The sequence below is a fragment of the Scardinius erythrophthalmus genome, assembly GCF_964197995.2.
Source record: "Scardinius erythrophthalmus genome assembly, chromosome: 3".
In the NCBI taxonomy this organism is placed as follows: Eukaryota; Metazoa; Chordata; class Actinopteri; order Cypriniformes; family Leuciscidae; genus Scardinius; species Scardinius erythrophthalmus.
In genome coordinates this window covers 44,381,443-44,404,326 of record NC_138223.1, presented here as the reverse complement: position 1 = coordinate 44,404,326, position 22,884 = coordinate 44,381,443, and the positions used below count along the sequence as shown (strand labels likewise).

General features: G+C 38.3%; 1 protein-coding gene across 2 annotated transcripts; it reads right to left on the bottom strand.

Moving 5' to 3' along the window:
- Nucleotides 1-299: 299 nt before the first annotated feature.
- On the bottom strand, nt 300-20,516 carry LOC308688472 (NACHT, LRR and PYD domains-containing protein 3-like). Of its 2 annotated transcripts, XM_081361525.1 has the most exons (11): nt 20,462-20,497; nt 20,069-20,243; nt 18,277-18,390; nt 17,912-18,007; nt 13,187-13,282; nt 11,275-13,071; nt 7,497-7,667; nt 5,617-5,787; nt 1,406-1,576; nt 554-724; nt 300-441 (listed from the first exon to the last, which is right to left on the bottom strand). In XM_081361525.1, exons 2-11 carry the CDS (start codon nt 20,119-20,121, stop codon nt 432-434), a joined length of 2,850 nt encoding a protein of 949 aa, XP_081217651.1. In that variant the 5' UTR covers nt 20,122-20,243; nt 20,462-20,497; the 3' UTR covers nt 300-431. The 2 variants fall into 2 exon arrangements, with proteins under 2 accessions (XP_081217651.1, XP_081217652.1); XM_081361526.1 differs by lacking the exon at nt 18,277-18,390 and having other exon boundaries at nt 20,462-20,516.
- Nucleotides 20,517-22,884: the final 2,368 nt, after the last annotated feature.

The following is a 22,884-nucleotide window of genomic DNA, read 5'->3' as shown; positions in this document are numbered from 1 at the left end:
AATTTTGTGAAGCCATTCTGTTACAAGAGCAAATGTTGCTGACTTTTGTGTATAAGAAACAATCTAACTACCCTTATTTACATATAAAAATGGTGTCTGAAAGTAATGACTGATTCACTCATTTCTGAAGAGATATAGTGACACATGATATAGTGAGATATGACACAAATTTGCACCTTGTAAATAATCCAGTTCCCCGAAACAGATAAAACTCAGCTCTGAAGTTCATTACTGTTACTGTGATTGTGTTGAGCTGCTCACTTCACGGAGATGATGATAAAAAACACCAATTCTCCAATACATAAATGAGAGGAAGACTTTATTAGATATTATACAAAAAATGAATGTACATTTATACACAGTAAATCCAGTAAAGGTCACATGACTTTAGTGTTGATGATGATGTCTCTATAGTGGCTCCATATTCACAATTAGTCATATCTGTCAGTAAATAAAACACAGACAGAAACACATGCATTACTGACACATCTGATCAGAGGATTGACTAGTTCAAGTGACATTATTATATTATATGATATGAATCAATACTTACTTCAGTGTCTCCAGTTTATAATGTGGATTATCTTTTAGAGCGGAGAGACTCTTCACACTTGCATCTCGTAGATTATTCACAGTCAGATCCAGTTCTCTGAGGTGTGAGTTTGATCTCAGAGCTGAAGCCAGAGCAGCACAACCTTCATCTGTGATATTACACCATCTCAACCTGTAGAACAACGACACACACTTTAATCTCTCAGTTCAGCAGGAACTACACAGCCACAGAGACTGAGATATTAAATACTAAGGGCCAGATTTACTAAACAGGGCAAATTATCGTGAGAGCGCAATCCCATAAAAGCGCAGATGGGATTGGAAAGTTCTGAGTTTGATCGACTGACGAAGCGGAAGTTAAAGAACAGAGACTCAGCCGGATCATTTCCATAAAGACCAACACAATCTACCAGTTAGCGTCTTGTTTCAGACCTGCTTTTTTTGGGTGGATAAAACTTTGTGAATATTACATGTAATGCTATTTTTGTCTTCATTTATAAATATTTTATATGTATGAATATATAGCCATACATGGTCAATGCATATATTGCAGTATATTGAAAATATAAGCACTTCCCATATATGGAAATGTAATATATCACATTATATTTAGCAGTATTTTCCCATTTATTTTTGTTCTGTAACCCAGGACCAGAGTTGAACCACTGACATAAAATGCATATAAATATCAGTCATCACTCTATATCTGCCAATAACATGTCTTAGTAAGATGATATTTAAATGCTTAGTTTTATAATCAAAGCACTGTAATTTTAAAACATATAATGTAATGTTTTAATTGGGTTAAAATAACATTATTCTAGTCTCAGTTAATATTAATGTATGATCTTACGTCAGTTTCTCCAGTTTACAGTGAGGATCCTTCAGTCCATCAGAGAGCAGCGTCAGACCTTTATCTCCTATTTTATTCCATGCCAGATCCAGTTCTCTGAGGTGTGAGTTTGATCTCAGAGCTGAAGCCAGAGCAGCACACCCTTCATCTGTGATCTTACAATCATACAACCTGTAGAACAACGACACACACTTTAATCTCTCAGTTCAGCAGGAACTACACAACCACAGAGAGACTGAGATATTAAATGCTAAGGGCCAGATTTACTAAACAGAAGGGCTGGGATGATACACCTATCTCCTGATTCGATATTATCACGATACTTGGGTGCCAACACGATATGTATTGTGATTTTTTTAAGAATTGCGATTCTACAAGTATTGCGATTCAATATTGCGATTTTTTTCTTTTTTTTTAACACTAGACCATGGGAAAAAGTTAAATCATACACTTATACAGAGCGTACATGATGATATATATTCATATATATCAGGGGTCACCAAACTTTTTTCTCTGGGGGCCACATTATCGTTCCTGACTGTGATGGGGGGCCGGGGCCGGGTCAGCTATATAACATAGAATTGTGACCCAGACCAAAATGACCACCAGCGGGCCTTATTGTGTAGTAGAGATTACTAGCCTGGCACAGCCATCCCCACTACTATATCCACACTACTATATCAATACTAGTGGTTTGCAAAAGTTGTCATCGAGTCTTCACACTTTGTTTTATTTAAAGTTATTCTTCACAAATAATCGTTGGTCCACTGTTCTTTGAAAACTCTGCACTCTCTTTTAGGGGTGGAACGGTACACAGAAGTCACGGTTCGGTTCATACCTCGGATCAGACATCACGGTTGGGTACAATGAAGGGAAAAGCAAAACAAAAATGCAGAAGGCTTGTGCATGTCTCAGGCTGGACCACCAAAAGAAAAATAAATGTCTTAAGCCTTGTATTTTTTTTAAATAAGTTTTATTAATAAAGTAAAGGCATAGAACCAGTTTATTTGTAGTGCACTGGCAATAGTTTTATATAATTAGTTCATTAATTCAATTAATAAAAATACCTTGATATGTTTGGTAACGTTAATTGTATCTGAATTAATTGAAAATGAATCTGCTACATTTCAGATTAATATATTTGTTTTCCTTAAAAATGTAATTCACAGTAACTTAAACACTTTGCAGTTTGAATGATGTCCTGCATAAACGAAATGACGGAGTATGTTTTTATGTTTCCACTGTTCGATCGCGGCTGCGCCACACACACACACACACACACACACATATATAAGTAAACACTTTACGACTTTTCGATCGCGCCCACACCTCTCTCTCGACATATTCCAGCATAGCAATCTTTACACCGCAGCCTGCGGCGGAGCTACAGATTAGGTGTCCCTAAGAATCCGCGTATCTAACAGTAGTTCCGCATTACATTAATTAAATTGCACGCAACTTTTATTTATTTTTATACCGTGTATTCTCCGTGTAAATGTATGCACCAAACTGTGACACCCGTACCATGACGTACCGTCCATGACGACTTTTGGGGATTGCCTCATAGGGCCGATTCAAGTAGTGGGGGGCAGAGGGGCTGGGGGGCCAGTCAAAGGGGGGTGGCGGGCCTGAGTCGGCCCGCGGGCCTTAGTTTGGTGACCCCTGATATATATATTCAAATTTACAAAAACAATTCATCACATTTTCTGACTTATTTTAGAAGCATCATACATACTACATTCTCTTTAATAAATGATTCAATAACAAATAAATTTTTTAACAGTCACTTGTCTGAAACAGTGTAATCGATAAATGCATTATTTTACATACGTTTTTATCAAAAGCTGATTTACTCTATCGCTATCGTAGACATCAGTGTTTATATTTGAACTTCAGTGTTTATATTTGAACTTTAAACTTTTATCCCAGGGGCCAGTTTCACAAAGCTATTTTAGACCGGTCTATAGTGTTAGACAAGTCTAAAATTTGCTCATAGACTAGTCTAATGCAAGTTAGACTGTTTCACAAAAAAAAAAAAAAAAACTGACTTTTAGACTTTTAGAATTAGACACCTTACCCCCAGGCTAACTTGGGTCTAAAGAGGTTCGCACACCGGACGAGAAGCGCAGCCAGGGCCGCGTCTAGGACAACTCAAAGTATCGCACACACACCGGACGCGCATTTTCTCAGTTTATGGCCAACAATATTGTTATGTTTAAAGACATTATGGAATTAAGACAATGTCTGTACTATGTTATGATTGTACTGTACAATTAAATACAATCGTTGCAAACTAAAGTCTGCAGTCTGAACCCTTTATCTCAGAGTGTCCTTTCACTGAATGAAGTGAGAATATCACCTGAAAATCCGATAACATCAGCAGTTTTCATCCACGCAGCTGATTTCTGTAAATTAATGTAAAACTAAATGTATATTGCAGGACAGGGTGAAGTCAGTATATACATTAACGACGATTTGAGACAAATATGAGACAAAAATGTAAATGCTTACATATGCATTGCATTACATTTGGTTTGCACTGCGTTGAGATTTTATGCAACAGGAACTTTTCTGAATGCTGTTGGTGACACAGTGGGTCTCAGCAAAGCTTCTGTGTCACGGGGGTATACAGGGTATCTTTTCTGTACGTCTTTAATGCTCCACCAACGATCGGATTAACGCTGTCAACTGTCATAGCAATCTTTTTCCAAATTAAACATTTCTTCTTGTTACTACATTCTCCGCTAAATGTCCCAAGTAAAATGTCCTTGTAACTGTTATACTCCTCCAACAAACATATATTTTCCGCTGGGGTAAACTGCACTGAGCAGTTGAATGTGCTTACTCGATCCGCCATGTTTTTTTTTTGTTTTGAAAAGTGTCTTATTTTACCCAGAATGCATTGCAGTGTAGTCCTACTTAAGATAGTCAGAATCTTAAGTGCTTTGTGCAATGGTCTGATTTAGATGTCTATCTAAAGTCTGACTATCTACTATATCTAAGCCATAGTCAAAGTCTATCTTTGTGAAACCGGCCCCAGTACTTCTATGATAATTTGAACTATTGTATCACAGAAATAATGATTCTATGAGGAAAAGACTACTGTTTCATGACTACTCTCTCCGGGTCGGCGGCAGAGCCAACACAGATTTTAATGTTGCAATATGATTTTGTCAAAGGTTTAATAGACAGACAAAATGGAAGAAGATCGCGTGGGTGTTTGAATCGAGATCACACTGTTTTAAAGATGAATCGTGCAGCTCTACTGTCTTCTCTCTCTCTCAGCATACGAGTAGCGCTGCGCGCTGTGAGGGCTTTTCAATGCATTCAGTCTCACGACGCTTTCACGCGTCCACTTATATTACGTCACTCAACACTCAAAGATAACGACACATTTCATCCTTTGTTGAAACGAAAGTGGCTAACTTCTGTCAACCTCATCTATAAGCACGGGCAAAAATAAAGCAATTTCATCTGAATTAATATCAATTCTGTAATAAAAAATTAAAAACGATTTTAAAATCGTAAAGAGAAAAAAAGCCCAGCCCTAGGCTACTAAACGGCAAATTATTGTGAGAGCGCAATTTCATAAAAGCGCAGATGGGAGTGGAAAGTTCTGAGTTTGATCGACTGACGAAGCGGAAGTTAAAGAACAGAGGCTCAGCCAGATCATTTCCATAAAGACCAACACAATCTACCAGTTAGCGTCTGGTTTCAGACCTGCTGTTTTTGGGTGGATAAAACTTTGTAAATATTACATGTAATGCTATTTTTGTTTTCATTTATAAATATTTGTATTAATATGTATTAATATATAGCCATACATGGTCAATGCATATATTGCAGTATATTAAAAATATAAGCACTAGTTCCCCATATATGGAAATGTATTATGTAATATATCGCATTATATTTTGCAGTATTTTCCCATTTATTTTTGTTCTGTAAGGGTGTTTACACTGCAAAAAAAGAAGAAAAAAAATCTCCAGGACCAGAGTTGAGAACCACTGACATAAAATGCATATAAATATCAATCGTCACTCTATATCTGCCAATAACATGTCTTAGTAAGATGATATTTAAATGCTTAGTTTTATGATCAAAGCTCTGTAATTTTAAAACATAATGTAATGTTTTAATTGGGTTAAAATAACATTATTCTAGTCTCATATAAGATTAATGTATCAGTTAAGATTAATGTATGATCTTACCCCAGTTTCTCCAGTTTACAGTGGGGATCCTTCAGTCCATCAGAGAGCAGCGTCAGACCTTTATCTCCTATTATATTCTCAGTCAGATCCAGTTCTCTGAGGTGTGAGTTTGATCTCAGAGCTGAAGTCAGAGCAGCACACCCTTCATCTGTGATCTTACAATCATACAACCTGTAGAACAACGACACACACTTTAATCTCTCAGTTCAGCAGGAACTACACAACCACAGAGAGACTGAGATATTAAAGGGGGGGTGAAATGCTATTTCATGCATCTTGAGTTTTTTACACTGTTAAAGAGTTGGATTCCCATGCTAAACATGGACAAAGTTTCAAAAATTAAGTTGTACGTTTGAAGGAGTATTTCTGTGCGAAAAATACTCCTTCCAGTTTGTCACAAGTTTCGGAAAGTTTTTTTCAAGTATGGGGCTTCGTGACCTCAGATGGGACGGAATTTCCTTATACGGGTCCTAAGGGCACTTCTCTCGGGAGGGCGCACGCGTACCCGAAGACCAGAGCGACGAGCAGAGAGAGCGAAAGCAAAGCAGTACGCCCATCAAAGCGCTGTGCTCGCGATGTCAAAGAAAGAAGTTTGTTTTTGGTTGCCAGGGCAAGACAATCTTGCACAGATTCCCGAAGAACCCAGCGTTAAGGGACCAGTGGATGGAGTTTGTTTTTCCAGAGCATCAACAGAGTTCCCTGTTCCCTGCATTTCGACGATGATTGTTTTATAAACAAGGTCCAGTTCGACGCCGGATTTGCAGATCTTCTAATGCTTAAGGATGGAGCAGTCCCAACGATAAAGGTTCACGGTCGTGCGTTGGAACCGTGAGTAAAACTGCTTCAAATGTCTGTGTGTTGTTAGCTATCGGCGCGTAAGCACAGCCCACACGGCACGCCTCCAGCCGCTCGGGTTTTTTCGGAAATACTCGGAACTGCCAATCTTTCTTTTATAAATATAATAAAACTAAAGTATTTTTGGAGATATGAAGGATGCAGTACTACTCTATAGGTACTCAAGATTAACATGAGATTGACTGAAACTGAGTGTTTCACCCCTCCTTTAAATACTAAGGGTCAGATTTACTAAACAGGGCAAATTATCGTGAGAGTGCAATCCCATAAAAGCGCCGATGGGAGTGGAAAGTTCTGAGTTTGATCGACTGACGAAGCGGAGAATTGGAAGGAAACAGTAAGATATGCACGTTTTACATTTAAAAAGTTTTGTCAGTGACACTGAGTCAGACAATTATTTACGCTGCAAAATATATATATAATCCCCAGGACCAGAGTTGAGGACCACTGACATAAAATGCATATAAAAATCAGTCATCACCCTATATCTGCCAATTACACGTCTTAGAAAGATGATGTTTAAATGCTTTGTTTTATGATCAAAGCTCTGTAATTTTAAAACATATAATGTAATGCAATACAATGATGATTGAGACTTGAGAGATAAACTAATAAACCTTCCTCAAAAGCCTGATGATCATATTTGATACATTTGAACATGATTTTTCAAAAAAGATGTATGTATAATCAAGTAAACCTAAGCTGCTTCAGTCCAGAAAATGATCATCTTCAAATATTACTAACATTATAAAGTTTATTCTTATGTTTACTTAAAAATCTGTAAAGATTTCACAGCAGAAAGTCACATGACCCACGAGCTAAAGCGACACATTTTAAAATTATACTTGCCTTTTACTTGCTAAAAAAACTATAAACCATCAACCAGACAACAGAAGGCAAGTAGTAGATTATGTGCAACTGGTTTTTGATCATGTTGATAATTTAGATCAAATATGATACAGTAGGAATTAAAGGGTTAAAATAACATTATTCTTGTCTCAGTTAAGATTAATGTATGATCTTACTTCAGTTTCTCAAGTTTACAGTGAGGATCCTTCAGTCCATCGGAGAGCAGCGTCAGACCTTTATCTCCTATTATATTCCCAGTCAGATCCAGTTCTCTGAGGTGTGAGTTTGATCTCAAAGCTGAAGTCAGAGCAGCACAACCTTCATCTGTGATCTTACACTGACTCAACCTGTAGAACAACGAAACACACTTTAATCTCTCAGTTCAGCAGCAACTACACAACCACAGAGAGACTGAAATATTAAATACTAAATCTGTGTAATGTTTTTATTACTTTTTGTTGACTTTTGCTGTATTATGTGTAAATTACGACCTGAAAAAATATAAGGAGAATAATCCCTTTTGTAGATTTTTATGTATAGTTATCCAAGTGTGACTTGTTTAAAAAAAATCAGGCCAAATTAATACTACCATTGACAACAAAGAACAAAGAAACACAACACAAACACACACACACACACACACACACACACACACACACACACACACACACACACACACACACAGTAGTGTAGTACGTCTCGAGACCACTTTTACGTGGTCTCGTCTTGTCACGGCCTCGTCGGTCTTTGGTCTTGGTCTTGTCTTGGTCTCGGATCTCTTGGTCTTGTCTAGGTCTCGCTGTCTCAGTCAGGGGGATTTAGCCTACAATATCCACGACGACACACAACGTTCCATAATGCAACATCATTATTATGTTTGTTTAGGGACATTTTTTGCAAGCCTCTCTGCGAACGTAACTAATCCGGTGAAGACTGTAACTACATGTTAAGTACAGGTAGAGTCCTGCACGGGTTCAGGTACCCGAAGGGTGACCCGCAAATTTTGCTCAAACGGGTGAAAAATATCCAACTATGTCGGATACGGGTGCGAGTCGGGTCGGACACGGGAGAAACACGGGTCTAAACACGGGTTTAAAACAGTCACATGCAAACGTAAAAATATATGCATATTTTTAGGAACACATCTACAAAAATATGCCTGTATTTCAAGTTGAAAAATAATTAAATATCCACATCTGTTCATTTGTGCCCACGCGCCACACCCTCCCAGGATCTATAACGTTACCTAGGCTACTTTCAGAAAAATCAAGTCCTGTCTGTGGGAGAAATTTGGAGTGATCTGAAGAAAATATTGTGAAAGGCTTGCATGCATTTTCGTGTTGGATAGCCGCAAATGTGGAACTTCATCGCTGAGGAAGCACGCAGATAACTGTGGTAACAAAGCAGTTCTATCGAACAGTATTTTTCAAATTTAACACTGTTAAGTATGTGTGGTGTGCAGGGCGTGTTTGAACCCAAAATTGTCAGATGTAGGCTAGATGAAATTGTGTGGCATATAGGCTAGTGTTGTAGCCGCATCTGTTCGATTGGTAAAATGTTAAGGCTACTCAGTTTTGTGGTAACGTTACCCATGTACTTCATGTACCGGCCTTTAAATTTGTATCTTTGATCTGTGTGTGTGTGTGTTGTTTGATTACAGTATGATTTTTAAGATGGTGTTTGACTAAATAAATGGTCTTTAAAATATCATCTGCATATCTCCGTTGTGTTGACTAAACATTAGGCCTAATCCAAGTTTATAATTGTGTATCTTTAATTTGATGTTACGATTTCATCTACACATTAAGTATAATTTCAATTGGTTACATATTTCTCATTCTTTAGACAGTTGGAGGAGCAAGATGATGTTGGAGGTGTTGATGTTTTGTCAGATGAACCAGTCATGTCAGTCCTCAACAGTGCACAAAAGTTAAGGGAGTCTCAATCCTCTAATAGTGCATGAACAGCTGTCATGCAATTGCTACACATATCACCCAGTCTGCAAAAACATTTACAGTGAGGAAAATAAGTATTTGAACACCCTGCTATTTTGCAAGTTCTCCCACTTGGAAATCATGGAGGGGTCTGAAATTGTCATTGTAGGTGCATGTCCACTGTGAGAGACATAATCTAAAAAAAAAAAATCCAAAAATCACAATATATGATTGTTTAACTATTTATTTGTATGATACAGCTGCAAATAAGTATTTGAACACCTGTCTATCAGCTAGAATTCTGACCCTCAAAGACCTGTTAGTCTGCCTTTAAAATGTCCACCTCCACTCCATTTATTATCCTAAATTAGATGCACCTGTTTGAGGTCGTTAGCTGCATAAAGACACCTGTCCACCCCATACAATCAGTAAGGATCCAACTACTAACATGGCCAAGACCAAAGAGCTGTCCAAAGACACTACAGACAAAATTGTACACCTCCACAAGGCTGGAAAGGGCTACAGGGAAACTGCCAAGCAGCTTGGTGAAAAAAGGTCCACTGTTGGAGCAATCATTAGAAAATGGAAGAAGCTAAACATGACTGTCAGTCTCCCTCGGACTGGGGCTCCATGCAAAATCTCACCTCGTGGGGTCTCAATGATCCTAAGAAAGGTGAGAAATCAGCCCAGAACTACACGGGAGGAGCTGGTCAATGACATGAAAAGAGCTGGGACCACCGTTTCCAAGGTTACTGTTGGTAATACACTAAGACGTCATGGTTTGAAATCATGCATGGCACGGAAGGTTCCCCTGCTTAAACCAGCACATGTCAAGGCCCGTCTTAAGTTTGCCAATGACCATTTGGATGATCATGGGAGAAAGTCATGTGGTCAGATGAGACCAAAATAGAACTTTTTGGTCATAATTCCACTAAACGTGTTTGGAGGAAGAAGAATGATGAGTACCATCCCAAGAACACCATCCCTACTGTGAAGCATGGGGGTGGTAGCATCATGCTTTGGGGGTGTTTTTCTGCACATGGGACAGGGCGACTGCACTGTATTAAGGAGAGGATGACCGGGGCCATGTATTGCGAGATTTTGGGGAACAACCTCCTTCCCTCAGTTAGAGCATTGAAGATGGGTCGAGGCTGGGTCTTAATGACCCGAAGCACACAGCCAGGATAACCAAGGAGTGGCTCTGTAAGAAGCATATCAAGGTTCTGGCGTGGCCTAGCCAGTCTCCAGACCTAAACCCAATAGAGAATCTTTGGAGGGAGCTCAAACTCTGTTTCTCAGAGACAGCCCAGAAACCTGACTGATCTAGAGAAGATCTGTGTGGAGGAGTGGGCCAAAATCCCTCCTGCAGTGTGTGCAAACCTGGTGAAAAACTACAGGAAACGTTTGACCTCTGTAATTGCAAACAAAGGCTACTGTACCAAATATTAACATTGATTTTCTCAGGTGTTCAAATACTTATTTGCAGCTGTATCACACAAATAAACAGTTAAAAAATCATACATTGTGATTTCTGGATTTTTTTTTTAGATTATGTCTCTAACAGTGGACATGCACCTACGATGACAATTTCAGACCCCTCCATGATTTCTAAGTGGGAGAACTTGCAAAATAGCAGGGTGTTCAAATACTTATTTTCCTCACTGTATAGTGAGCTCACAGTCACACACATTACATGGTCTGTCTGTATTGTTAGTAATAAGTAATACCATCTAATATGTATTGAATGTAAACTGCGGCTGAACCCTAGTATGCTGCTGTTCTTGAATTCATACAAGTTATTGCGTAGCTTCAACACTAGTCTGTTTTTTTTTCCCTCCGGTCTCGACTTGGTCTCGGTCTTGGTCTCGATCTTGGCTTGATCTGTCTCGGTCTTGGTCTTGGTCTCGATACCCTCTGGTCTTGGTAGTGTCTTGGTCTTGGTTTAGTCTGTCTTCACTACAAGTCTAACACACACACACACACACACACACACACACCTGATGATTGTCCTCAGACTTACTGAGCTGATCTGGAGGCTTCAACTACAGGCAAGAGCCTCTGAAGAACTTCATCCGGTGACGTGAGGTTTTGGCCTTGACTGATGCTTATGTATTTCTTTAACTCAAACTCATCTAAACACTTGGAGGTTAATAGAGCAAAGACAACAGCTGACCACTGTGACGAGGACAATCTGGTGCTTGAAAGACCTCCAGATCCAAGACACTTCTGGATTTCATTTACGAGAGAATGATCACCCAGTTCATTTAAAGAGTGGAACAGATTGATGGATTTCTCTGGTGAGGGATTCAATCTTATTCTTGTCTTAATGTGTTCAACCGTTTTCTTTTTGCTGAACGAGATGTTTCTAACATGCGTCAGAAGGCCTTTCAGGAGCGTCTGATTGGACTCCAGCGAGAGACCCAGAAGAAACCGCAGGAAAAGATCCAGATGTCCATTTCTACTCTGCAGAGCCTTGTCCACGGCTCTCTGGTGCAGGTCAGATATCGTGTGACACGTGAACTCGTGTGCATGTTTTGAGCTGAGGGTTTCATTGAGCACATCCCTCTTGTACAGCAGGAATGAAAGCAGCACATAAAGAGCTGCTAGATGCTCCTGAATGCTAAGATGAACAAAGCAGAAGACTTTCCCCTGATACAAGCCCAACTCCTCTCTGAAGATCTGAGTGCACAATCCTGAGTAAACTGATGCCTCTGTCTCATCAATGCCACACTCTCTCAGGTCTTCCTCATAGAAGATCAGGTTGCCTTTCACAAGCTGCTGGAAGGCCAGTTTCCCCAGTTTGAGGATCATGTCTTCATCCTTCACTTTCTTCTCATAGTCCTTCTCATGTTTGATATTGGTCTGAATGATCAGGAAGTGTGTGTACATTTGAGTGAGAGTCTTGGGTATTTTTCCTTTCCATGATTTCCTCAACATCTTCTCTAAAACAGTGGCTGAGATCCAGCAAAACACTGGGATGTGGCACATGATGTAGAGGCTCCTTGATGACTTCAGGTGTGTGATGATTGTATCAGCCAGACTCTGATCACTGATTCTCTTCCTGAAGTATTCCTCCTTCTGTGTCTCATTGAATCCTCGTACCTCAGTCACTCGATGGACACACTCAGAGGGAACGAGATCGGCTGCTGCTGGTCTGGAGGTGATCCAGATGAGAGCAGAGGGAAGCAGATTCCCCACAATGAGGTTCGTCAGCAGCACGTCCACTGAGGCTGATTCAGATATATTACACAGTTTCACATTAAAGTTCAGAGACAGACGACACTCGTCCAGACCATCAAAAACAAAGACAACTTTATATTCATCACTGAATGGTTTGATTTCTTTTGTCTCAGGGAAAAAGACATGCAGAAGCTCTGAAAGACTGAGTGTTTTGTCCTTCATTAGGTTGAGCTCTCTGAAAGCAAGTGGAAACATGAGCTGGATCTCCTGATTCTCTGTCCCTTCAGCCCAGTCCAGGATGAACTTCTGCACAGAGACTGTTTTTCCAATGCCAGCGACTCCCTTTGTCAGCACAGTTCTGATGGGTTTGTCTTGTCCAGGAAAAGGTCTAAAGATGTCAGTGCATTTGATCGGTGTGTCCTCTGTTGCTGCTCTCCTGGATTGAGTCTCAATCTGTCTCACCTCATGCTCATTATTGATCTCTCCACAATCACTCTCTGTGATGTAGAGATCAGTGTAGATCTCATGCAGCAGTGTTGGGTTTCCCTGCTTTGCTGTTCCCTCACAAAGACACTGAAACTTCTTCCTCATATTCGATCTGAATGTATTGAGGGCTTCGGCATGTTGAGGGCAACTACTGTAAGATAAAGAAATAATATACACACATTGTACCAAGATATTTTATTGTGTCAGGGTCCTTGACACTATGTAAGTCTCTTTGAATAAATGTAAATGTTTATTACAGCACTTACCTAAAACCAGGATCAGTGACTCCACTAAACTTCAGTGTAGGATCCATTGACTGGTCACTCTTCATGGACACACAGCTGGCTACAGAAGGGTCTGGTCTGAGCAGTGAAGAAACACAAATGAATATAATTCACACACTCTTATATTAATCACTTTTGTAAGGGTTGATTGTTCTAGGTGACTGAATAATTTAATTAAAACACATTATGCTGTTGGAGACATAACAGCAAGTGCAACTGTTATACTGGTTATATTCACATAGCCTATCAGACTTAAGCTTTTCATTCTGAAATGCATTGAATACAGCAGCGGTTTCCAAACTGGGGGGCGTCCAGAGTAATAAAAGGGAGGGCGCAGTAAGACTATTTTAGAAATATAGCTGCAAGCAGCAATTATCGGGGTTCAAGCGATTTAACCCTCTGAGGTCAGCAAACGCGCGGGCGCGTTTTGCTGGATTTTCTTCACATTGTAGCACTATAAACTTAAATTACTCCATCATTTATGGTCATACAGAAAAAAGAAATATAAAAAAAGAATCTGTGATATTTCTACTTTTGTATGTGTCCACTTACAATCAAATCAAAACATAGTGCTTTTGAAAAATAAAGAAAATAAACAGGGTGTGCGTTCTGCCTCTCCGTCGCGGTGAACTTTTTTTTCTTGAGCACGTCTATAAACTGAAACAAAACTCAGCGAATACTTGTCACACATTTATGAGCCATATACCTTTATAAACATTTAAGTGTGTACTTTTAAATGATCGGATTCAAACTGAAAACAAATATTCTCTGTTTAAGTAATTTGTATAAAACCAACAAGATGTCCAGCTTCTCAAACGCTTCCTAATTAGTTTTAATTTGACCACGCCTACTCGCGCAAAAGATATTCACATGCAAATCTCCACATGGAACGTGAACGCGCTCATTACCTCAAAAACAAAACACCAAAACACTTCATCAGTCTCTGCTTTTCGTGGAGATTGAAAGACGCGTCGTGAGCTTACATTGGATTTACCTCAGAAGAAGAATGCGATTTGAAGACAAGAAAGATAAGGTAAGAAATTCTTACATATTAGTTTGTTATTGTTGCATAAATTTCACATTGCAGTTGAACTGTTGCTAGATATATGGTGAATATTATAATATTTAGACCCGTGTTTACTGTTACTGTGTTTGTGGATATCTGCTCAAGCATAGATATGTATATGGTAACCATAATGTTTCATATTTGAGCGCGATCGCGTTTGAATGTATCATATTTTGGATCGCGTTTGAATGCATCATATTTTGGATCGCGATCGCGTTTGAATGTATCATATTTTGGATCGCGATCGCGTTTGAATGTATCATATTTTGGAAAAGCAAAACGCTCCAAACGGCTTCATGTTTTTACTATTATCTCATTTCATATCATCATAATGAATGGAAACATTTGAAGTAACATGATAATCAATATATTTTTCTCTAGCTTAGTTGTTACTGAAATCTTTTGGAAGATTTATATAGGCTGCGATATTGTTATTATTTTATGCAGCACTGCGCATAGCCTATACCTACAAGGCACAACAAACCTGGTGTTCATTTAATATATTGTTGGAAACATTTGTGTGTGTGTGTGTATTCTGTGAATTTTAAAAAGCAATTTTAACCAGAAAAATCGAAAATGTATTCCCAAAATCGTGCAGGCCTTTCTCTTGATATCAGTATGTTCACTTTTTTTTTTTTTTCAGGGCCCAGATGCCACTGAGTCCTGCTGACTTAAACATTCACAGTACATGTCTCTGTACATGAACATGGTAAAGTGAAAATCAAACACCTTGGAAATGAAAGGTATGTACAATGTTTTTAGGAATGGCACAAAGGTCTCTTTCTTTGGATCATTGTTTTGAATGAGTGCTTTTTTGTCATTTGTTGTGTATCTTTGGATTATGTTGTGTTGTAAATAAATCCAAACAATCTAAAAGCCATTCTTTTTTAAATCTCCTCATTCTTTGTGCAAGGTTGCTCAGAATGATGGGCCCTGATAAGCTCCTAATAGGGCCGTTAGGGAGTGTCTTTGTCTTTCTCAGGTGTGAAAAGCCTTACATATTAATGAGGTGATCCGCCCCTCCCGCATAAAGCTTTATCACACAAAACACGTCATAAAATTTTTAAATCAATATATTGTCTTCTCTGAATGAGCAGTCAGGGCGATTTTCACATAGTTTTGGAGCAAATATTCTAGGCTACGTCATACAATTTTCAAAAGTCTTGTGAATAAATAATTAGTATGGGTTTCATGACTTTATTTCAGTGAGAATTTTTTTTTGTATTTTCACAAACCACACATAAATGTCATTATCTCAAAACTACAAACTTTTACACACATGCTGCTGATATATTATTGTAGCAGAGTTTGTGCTGAATACAGTGTAATTAGACTTTAGCCATGAAAATGTCACAAGTAACAGAAATAACCACAAATGTCAGAGCATGTCAGAACACCTCCAGGGCCCAGAAAACAGCTCAGACCCCAGAGGGTTAAGGCCTTTAAACACATGCGTAAAAAGATGTGTTTTATTTAGCAAGCATGTTATCATCTCAATCATAGATGGAAATTACCATTTACGGTCAATACAGGAAATTTACCATAGGAAATATGGATTTAAATTTTTTTAAGTTTACAGAAATTCATTGGCCGATGGCAGACATGTTTTTTGAGATCCGTCAATGTATGCATAGACAATGCAATGCAAGAGACACATGGTAACTCGGACAAAGACACTGCATGACAATTTTAAAGCCCTCTCTATCAGCGAACACACTGCAGACTCACTCTCGCTCGTATCCGAGGCAAATCATCAACACTATCATCCCTTACATGTGTTGAACTAAATACATTGTCATCTTCTAAAGCGCATGCGCAGGTTATCTTTCTTCCTGAACAAGTGCACGCCACAGTCCGTGTTGCTTTCACATTCACATAAATCGTGTCACAGTTCGAGTGCAACCGACTAAACTGCCAGTGTGAAAATGCCCTTAATATTGTCACAATCAGAAGAGGACCGACAAGGTTTAGTGAGTATAACAAGTTTATATAGTAGTGCAGAGGGAAGAGCAATGCAGGGATAAAATGCAGATGCGATGAATAATGATCGTTGAACTGGAGAAGCTGACAGTAATGATGTATATCTTTGCAGGCACATGAAGATGGGAAGAACCAGGGTAATGAAGATCGGCGATGATGGGAAGAACGGGACTTCAGGTAAGTAGTTCAGAATGAAGGAATCTCAGGTGAGTAGTCTGTGGCGTTAGTCATAGACGAGACCAGACACTGAGGAGAACTCAAAATTCAGGTGATAGTGATCGAGTGGGCGGAGTGCAGTGATTTGATGGCTGGATCGCTGGTTCCGTTGACTCTGGCCCCGTTTACACATACATGGTTATTTTGAACAACGGAGATATTTCACTTTGTTTGTGCCCTTCGTTTACACGCAAACAGAGAATGTTTGCATGTCAACTGAGTTTTAGGCAGGCGACGTCACAATATGTGACAGAACTTGCACCTGCGTCTTCGTTCAAAAGAGAAAGAGGAAGTGATTCGTTGCTGTTGATGCTATTTTCGGGATTCTGATTGGCTAACGTGAGCTTGAGCTTCTCGTTACACTGCCACCTACAGGTTTGGCATGTTCTTGACGGCATATATACACGGGTTTGTGTAAACAAACACTTTTCTGAAAACTGCCATTAATGAAAATAGCCGGCCACGTGTAAACGTAGCCTCTGTGAAAAATATCTTCTTTTATCTTCAGTTGATTTCTTTTCTTCAGTGATTCTGCTTGTTATCATCAGGTGTCTTCTATAATGCCTAATCATCACTCAACTATCTAATTAACTCTAACACCGGTTGATATGTCCCAGTCACTTTTTTTGTTTGTCACAACATCTCGCTGCACGGATGTACCCAATGCAAATATTGTACATAATAAAAAAAATATCCAGTTGATTTTCGTTTGTGTTAAATAAGAGGCAATCTAGCGCTGGATTGTGTTGTTTCTGAAATCATGCTGAGTGTTCATTGCTGCTGTTATTCTCGTTTGGCACTTCACACAGAGATGAGTGCTTTAATCTATTGCTTAACGCTGTAGCAGAGACTCTCTATTCATTCTGGTGAAATCACAAAACTAAATGCACACAAACGTGCCCCGCTCTTGATACACAATCACTGAATTAGAACCCGGAAACTTTGTCACGCTTAACCAAAATTCTAACACTAGGCCAAGAGTGAATACGAATGTTGATAGCAGATCTATGTATTTATTCACTGATGTGAAGAATCTCGAGACTAACAATATATTGTATTATAGTAGAAATAAGAATGAAACGATCACATTAAACATGAGTTCTATGTTGATACATTAAACTAAATGTACTATTGAAACTGATTTCTGGACATCATCATGTTCTTGTATTTTTTTGCAATACATATCTTATGTAGCATTGTATTAGCAACCCCCTAATAATAACCCCCCCCCACCACCACACACACACACACACACACACACACACACACACACACACACACACACACACACACACACGAACACTCCTGTCCCACCCACTTTTGCAAACAAAGTTACGCCACCGCTGCTGGTGATTCCCATATAAACACAGAGCGGTGTTAATTTAACACCAGGGATTTTACTGTTGACAGATGTAACAAGATAAATGGTTTAGAATAGCACTCACCTAAACCCAGGATCAGTGTGTCCACTAAAGTTACGTGGAGGATCGATTGACTGGTTACTCTTCATGGACACACAGCTGGGGTCTGGAGGATCTGGTCTGTGCATTGAGAAGAACACAAGTGAATGTAAATCACACTCTTAAATTAATCACTTTTGTAATAAACTGATTCGGGCGACTGAATTATTCCATTAATATTTATTATGCTGTTGGAGATTTACAGCAAGTGCACATCTACATATGTGAGCTGTTAAGATCTTTTAATTAATAACGTCTGAAACACATTACATACAGGCACTTTAGTCCCTTTACAGCATTAATAATGAACAATGTTCTTAGTAAGATAAATGGTTTAGTACAGCACTTACCTAAACCCAGGATCAGTGTGTCCACTAAACTTAAGTGGAGGATCCATTGACGCGTCACTCTTCATGGACACACAGCTGGGTTCAGATAACTTTAATTTTTTTATCTGGACTGAACTGAAACAGAACATGAACTTAGAATATTTATGCTAAATTAATTACCACTAATAACTCTCAGGAAATCACGAAATGTAGCCATTTAGCATGAAAATCAAGTTTTACCAACTTTTAATTCTTTAAGGTAAGGTAGGCAATTTATTTCATAAACACTTTTTGTTATTCTGGTTGAAACTCTCTTCACATCCTGATAGCAATCAATAATAGAAGTGGTCTTAATATTAAAAATGTACACATATCGTCTGTGGAAGTCTCAGGACCAGGGTGACTCAGAGTAATTGTCCTCTAAACCATCAGGAATCAGCGGTGAGAAGTAGTAAGGTGCACACGTGAAGTGACAATGTGGTCTCCTGCTCTCAAAAGGTGTAACCTCTGAATGTAAATTCCCATTGTTAGCACATGTTTCCATGTGAAAGAGGTTCTGTCTATATAATGAAATGCAGCAAAGGGCTCTTGGCCTTTTTGTAACTCAAGATAGCCCATGATGCTAAGAGTGACCAAAAATCTTTTAGCATCATATATTTTAATATTAGGTTCACATCTTTTCTCTTTATTCTAGAGCATTCGATGTTATTGTATTGATTATCCCTGAATTGATTATGAAATTGGCATGATACATTTATCTGACATAATACATTGTTACATTTGATTATTCTAACTGACTTTGACATTATTTTCATTAAAGAGTTAAAAGGAATAGTCAAACATTCGCTCATAATTAATGATCCACAGATATCATTAAAACCTTTTCATTTATGGAGTCAGATGAAATAACGAGAGAATACATATGAGAAAATGTATTTCATTTAATCAAAAATACTTTGCCACGAGTAACACGTAGAGACCTTTAGGCCGATCGAGTGCGGGCCTACAACGTCATTTTTTGCAGCACACCTTCGCGCTTGTGCGGAATCGGCGAGGATAGACCAAACTTCAGGCTATGCAGAGTTGTGGACAGACAGTCACTGAGCACCACAAACAAACAGCAGCTGTAATTGGCCAAAATGCTCCGTTCGACTTTTCTGGGACCCTCTACTAATTCCTGGTGGATGACTTCTGACCTAAAATTCTGCCATGAAACCATGTCGTGTTGTGTTAAATTTCAAATGTTCAATATTCAAGTTTAAAAAAATATCTAATTTAGAACTATGTAAAATGCCACATAATATTCAATTGTGTTACATAACACTTCAATTCATTTATTTTACACAATGCAAATAGTTTTGTCATAACCTCCATACAGCCACCTTTCACGGTTCCTCCTGAACCAAAAAACAAGCTTATGCTGCGTTCACGTCATAACTATAATTTTGAGATTATGTGACCCGTGACGTAATTCCCGGAGCTGTTCATGTCCTCAGACTCCGATTTATGCGTTTCTATGTCAACACTATCAAAAGACAGGTTTATATTGTGCTGATAAATCTATGAGAGAAAACAAACTCTTTGAAACTCCTGTATGATGTCAGGAGCTAAATATTCGAATACAAAAATGTAACTATTGTTTTACAAGGATGATTGTCACAGATTGGTCTTCTGAATGCAAATTAATCAGTCTACTTTAAACCGTAAACATGTAATAGCATTATATTAAAATAATGTAATTAGCAAAACAAAATGACCGTGGAGTGGGACTGCGTCACGTAGAAAATAAGCGATACTGTTGCATAACACTCACCTGTGTGGAAATGTATCTGTGGACAGGTCATGCTGATCATACTGATGTTCCATCAAGAAAATCTAAATGAGGAAACTCAACACTTAGTGTCGAGATGCTTCCGTCTTCATTAAATGCCAGCACAGGATTTTACTTTCACTTTGACGAACAACTCCTGGACAGAAAGGGGTGGAGTCTGGTGGGGTGGGGAAGAGCATTTTTCTGGTTTCTTATGAAGAGCAGTTTAAACAGCATGCATCTTTTCATCTAGGCTACATCAAATAGAGCTGATGAAGAGAGATTCCCCTCAATGGCCCAACCGCTCTATTCTCGCGCACATTTGTGCGTCAAACTACTCTAAGAAAATTGAAATGTCATTAATAACAAAAGACGACGAATATGGAAACAACAAACCTGCGTTTGTACTGCTGGATTCCTCAACTGCGTGCTGTCCTCTGCAGGCCAGATCAAGAATCACAAGCAGGATTGACTTAGTGAACGTGCGTTTGGACATCGTGCAAATAATACATACAAATACAATATTTAAGAACATCCACTAATTTTATAAATATCCCAATCAACAAATAAGAGTTTTAACCTCATCACCAGTAGGCTACATGAAAGGGAAGAATATTTGAATTATTTAATTTTACACAAAAAATATTTACATTCATTTGCAGTAACAGAACACACACACACACACACACACACACACACACACACACACACACACACACACACACACACACACACACACACACACACACACACACTTACACGTTGTTTTCATGTTTTATGGGAACTTTCTATAGACAATGATTTTATACTGTAGCCTACTGTATATTCTCTCCTCTTACACTAACACTACCCATAAACATACCCATCACACACAACTTTATGAATTTTTTACAATTTAAAAAAAAATCACTTAGTATGATTTATGAGCTGTTTTGAGCCAGAAAATGAGCCAGAAAATGTCAGAAAATGTCCCCACCCGTATGGAAGCTTATGGGTAGCAATATTCAATTTGAAATGTTATATGCAAAATCACAATGCAATATGTAAAATGGCAATGCATTTCTGTATTTAAATTTTAATTTTCCCATACATTTCTGTAACGTTTGGTGCAAAATGAAAATGAAAATTAAATGATATAATTTACATTTGCTATTTCATACACTAGTTTTAATATGTAAATTGAATACAAATTTTAACGCTTTATAAGTTGCAAAATTTAAATGTATTACAGAAATGATTAGATATGTTTAACATGTTCAAGCAAAAACTGTAGGAAAATTGTAATTTAAATGTATTTTTTTCTTAATTGCATTTACACTCACATTTAAGACACTTGCGATTGCATTTCCATTATTAAGTGTCCCGCAATGAATGTAGCAAAATTAAATGTGCAATTTGAAAATGCATTCTGAGCCGATCATGTGCCCGTCCCGCCCTGTCAATCACTGCGTGAAGGCGGGGCTCGACAACAGGTAAACATACGCTATAGAGCTGGTAAGTCCCGCCCCTTCCGTAAAACCCCGCTGGACCTTTAGATTGAAAAATCGTCAATGCAAGTGAATGGGAGAAAATAATTATTTTCTGGTCCCGTTTGAATTGTGCCATGAATGTGAACATATGTTGTCTGTGAATTTTTTATATAATCTTTCATGTTACGAGTTTGACAGTATATGGTATGATTCTTCAGCTAGCAGTTGTGGAAGAGACATAACGAGAAAGACTACATGTCGCCTATGTGACGTCACCCCATAAAGTTGACTTACCCGTGGTTTTCGCCAACCTCAACGATTTTGTCCTCTCCCTGAAAAAAGGCGGTGAAGTGCACCAAAGACACAGCCATGTTTAACAGTATATTACAGTGTATTACAGTATAAAACAACAGTATAAAACAGTATATATAACAGTACAGTATATATAACAGTATAAAACAGTGTATTACAGTTTAGTAGTAATGATTTCATGAAGTTCTTCACTGAGAAAATAGAAAACATCAGAACCACAATTGTAAACGTTCAATCCTCAATCGCGCCTTATAATTCAGCCTCAATTATCACGCCGCAAGAACAATTACAGTGCTTCACAACTATAGAACAAAAAGAGTTAAATAAACTTTTTACTTCATCTAAAACAACAACATGTTTATTAGATCCCATACCAACTAAACTATTGAAAGAAGTGTTACCTGTAGTGGAAGAGCCTCTCCTCAATATTATTAACTCGTCTTTATCTTTAGGTTATGTTCCAAAAACATTTAAACTGGCAGTTATAAAACCTCTCATTAAGAAACCACAATTAGATCCGAATAATCTAGTAAATTATAGACCCATTTCAAATCTACCTTTTATGTCTAAAATACTAGAAAAAGTTGTGTCCGCTCAACTGGGCTCTTTCTTACAAGAAAATGACACCTATGAAAAGTTTCAGTCTGGATTCAGGCCGCATCATAGCACTGAAACTGCGCTCGTTAAAATCACAAATGATTTACTTTTAGCTTCTGACCAAGGCTGTATCTCAATATTAGTTTTACTTGATCTTAGTGCTGCGTTCGATACTATAGATCATACAATACTCTTAGATCGACTACAAAATTATACTGGTGTTCAAGGACAAGCATTAAGCTGGTTTAGATCGTATTTATCTGACCGCTACCATTTTGTTTATTTAAATGGAGAAAAATCTATCATAACTCCAGTAAACTATGGAGTGCCGCAGGGATCTGTGTTAGGCCCTCTATTATTCTCAATATATATGCTACCACTTGGAAATATTATAAGGAAACATGGAATTAGTTTCCATTGTTATGCTGATGACACTCAAAT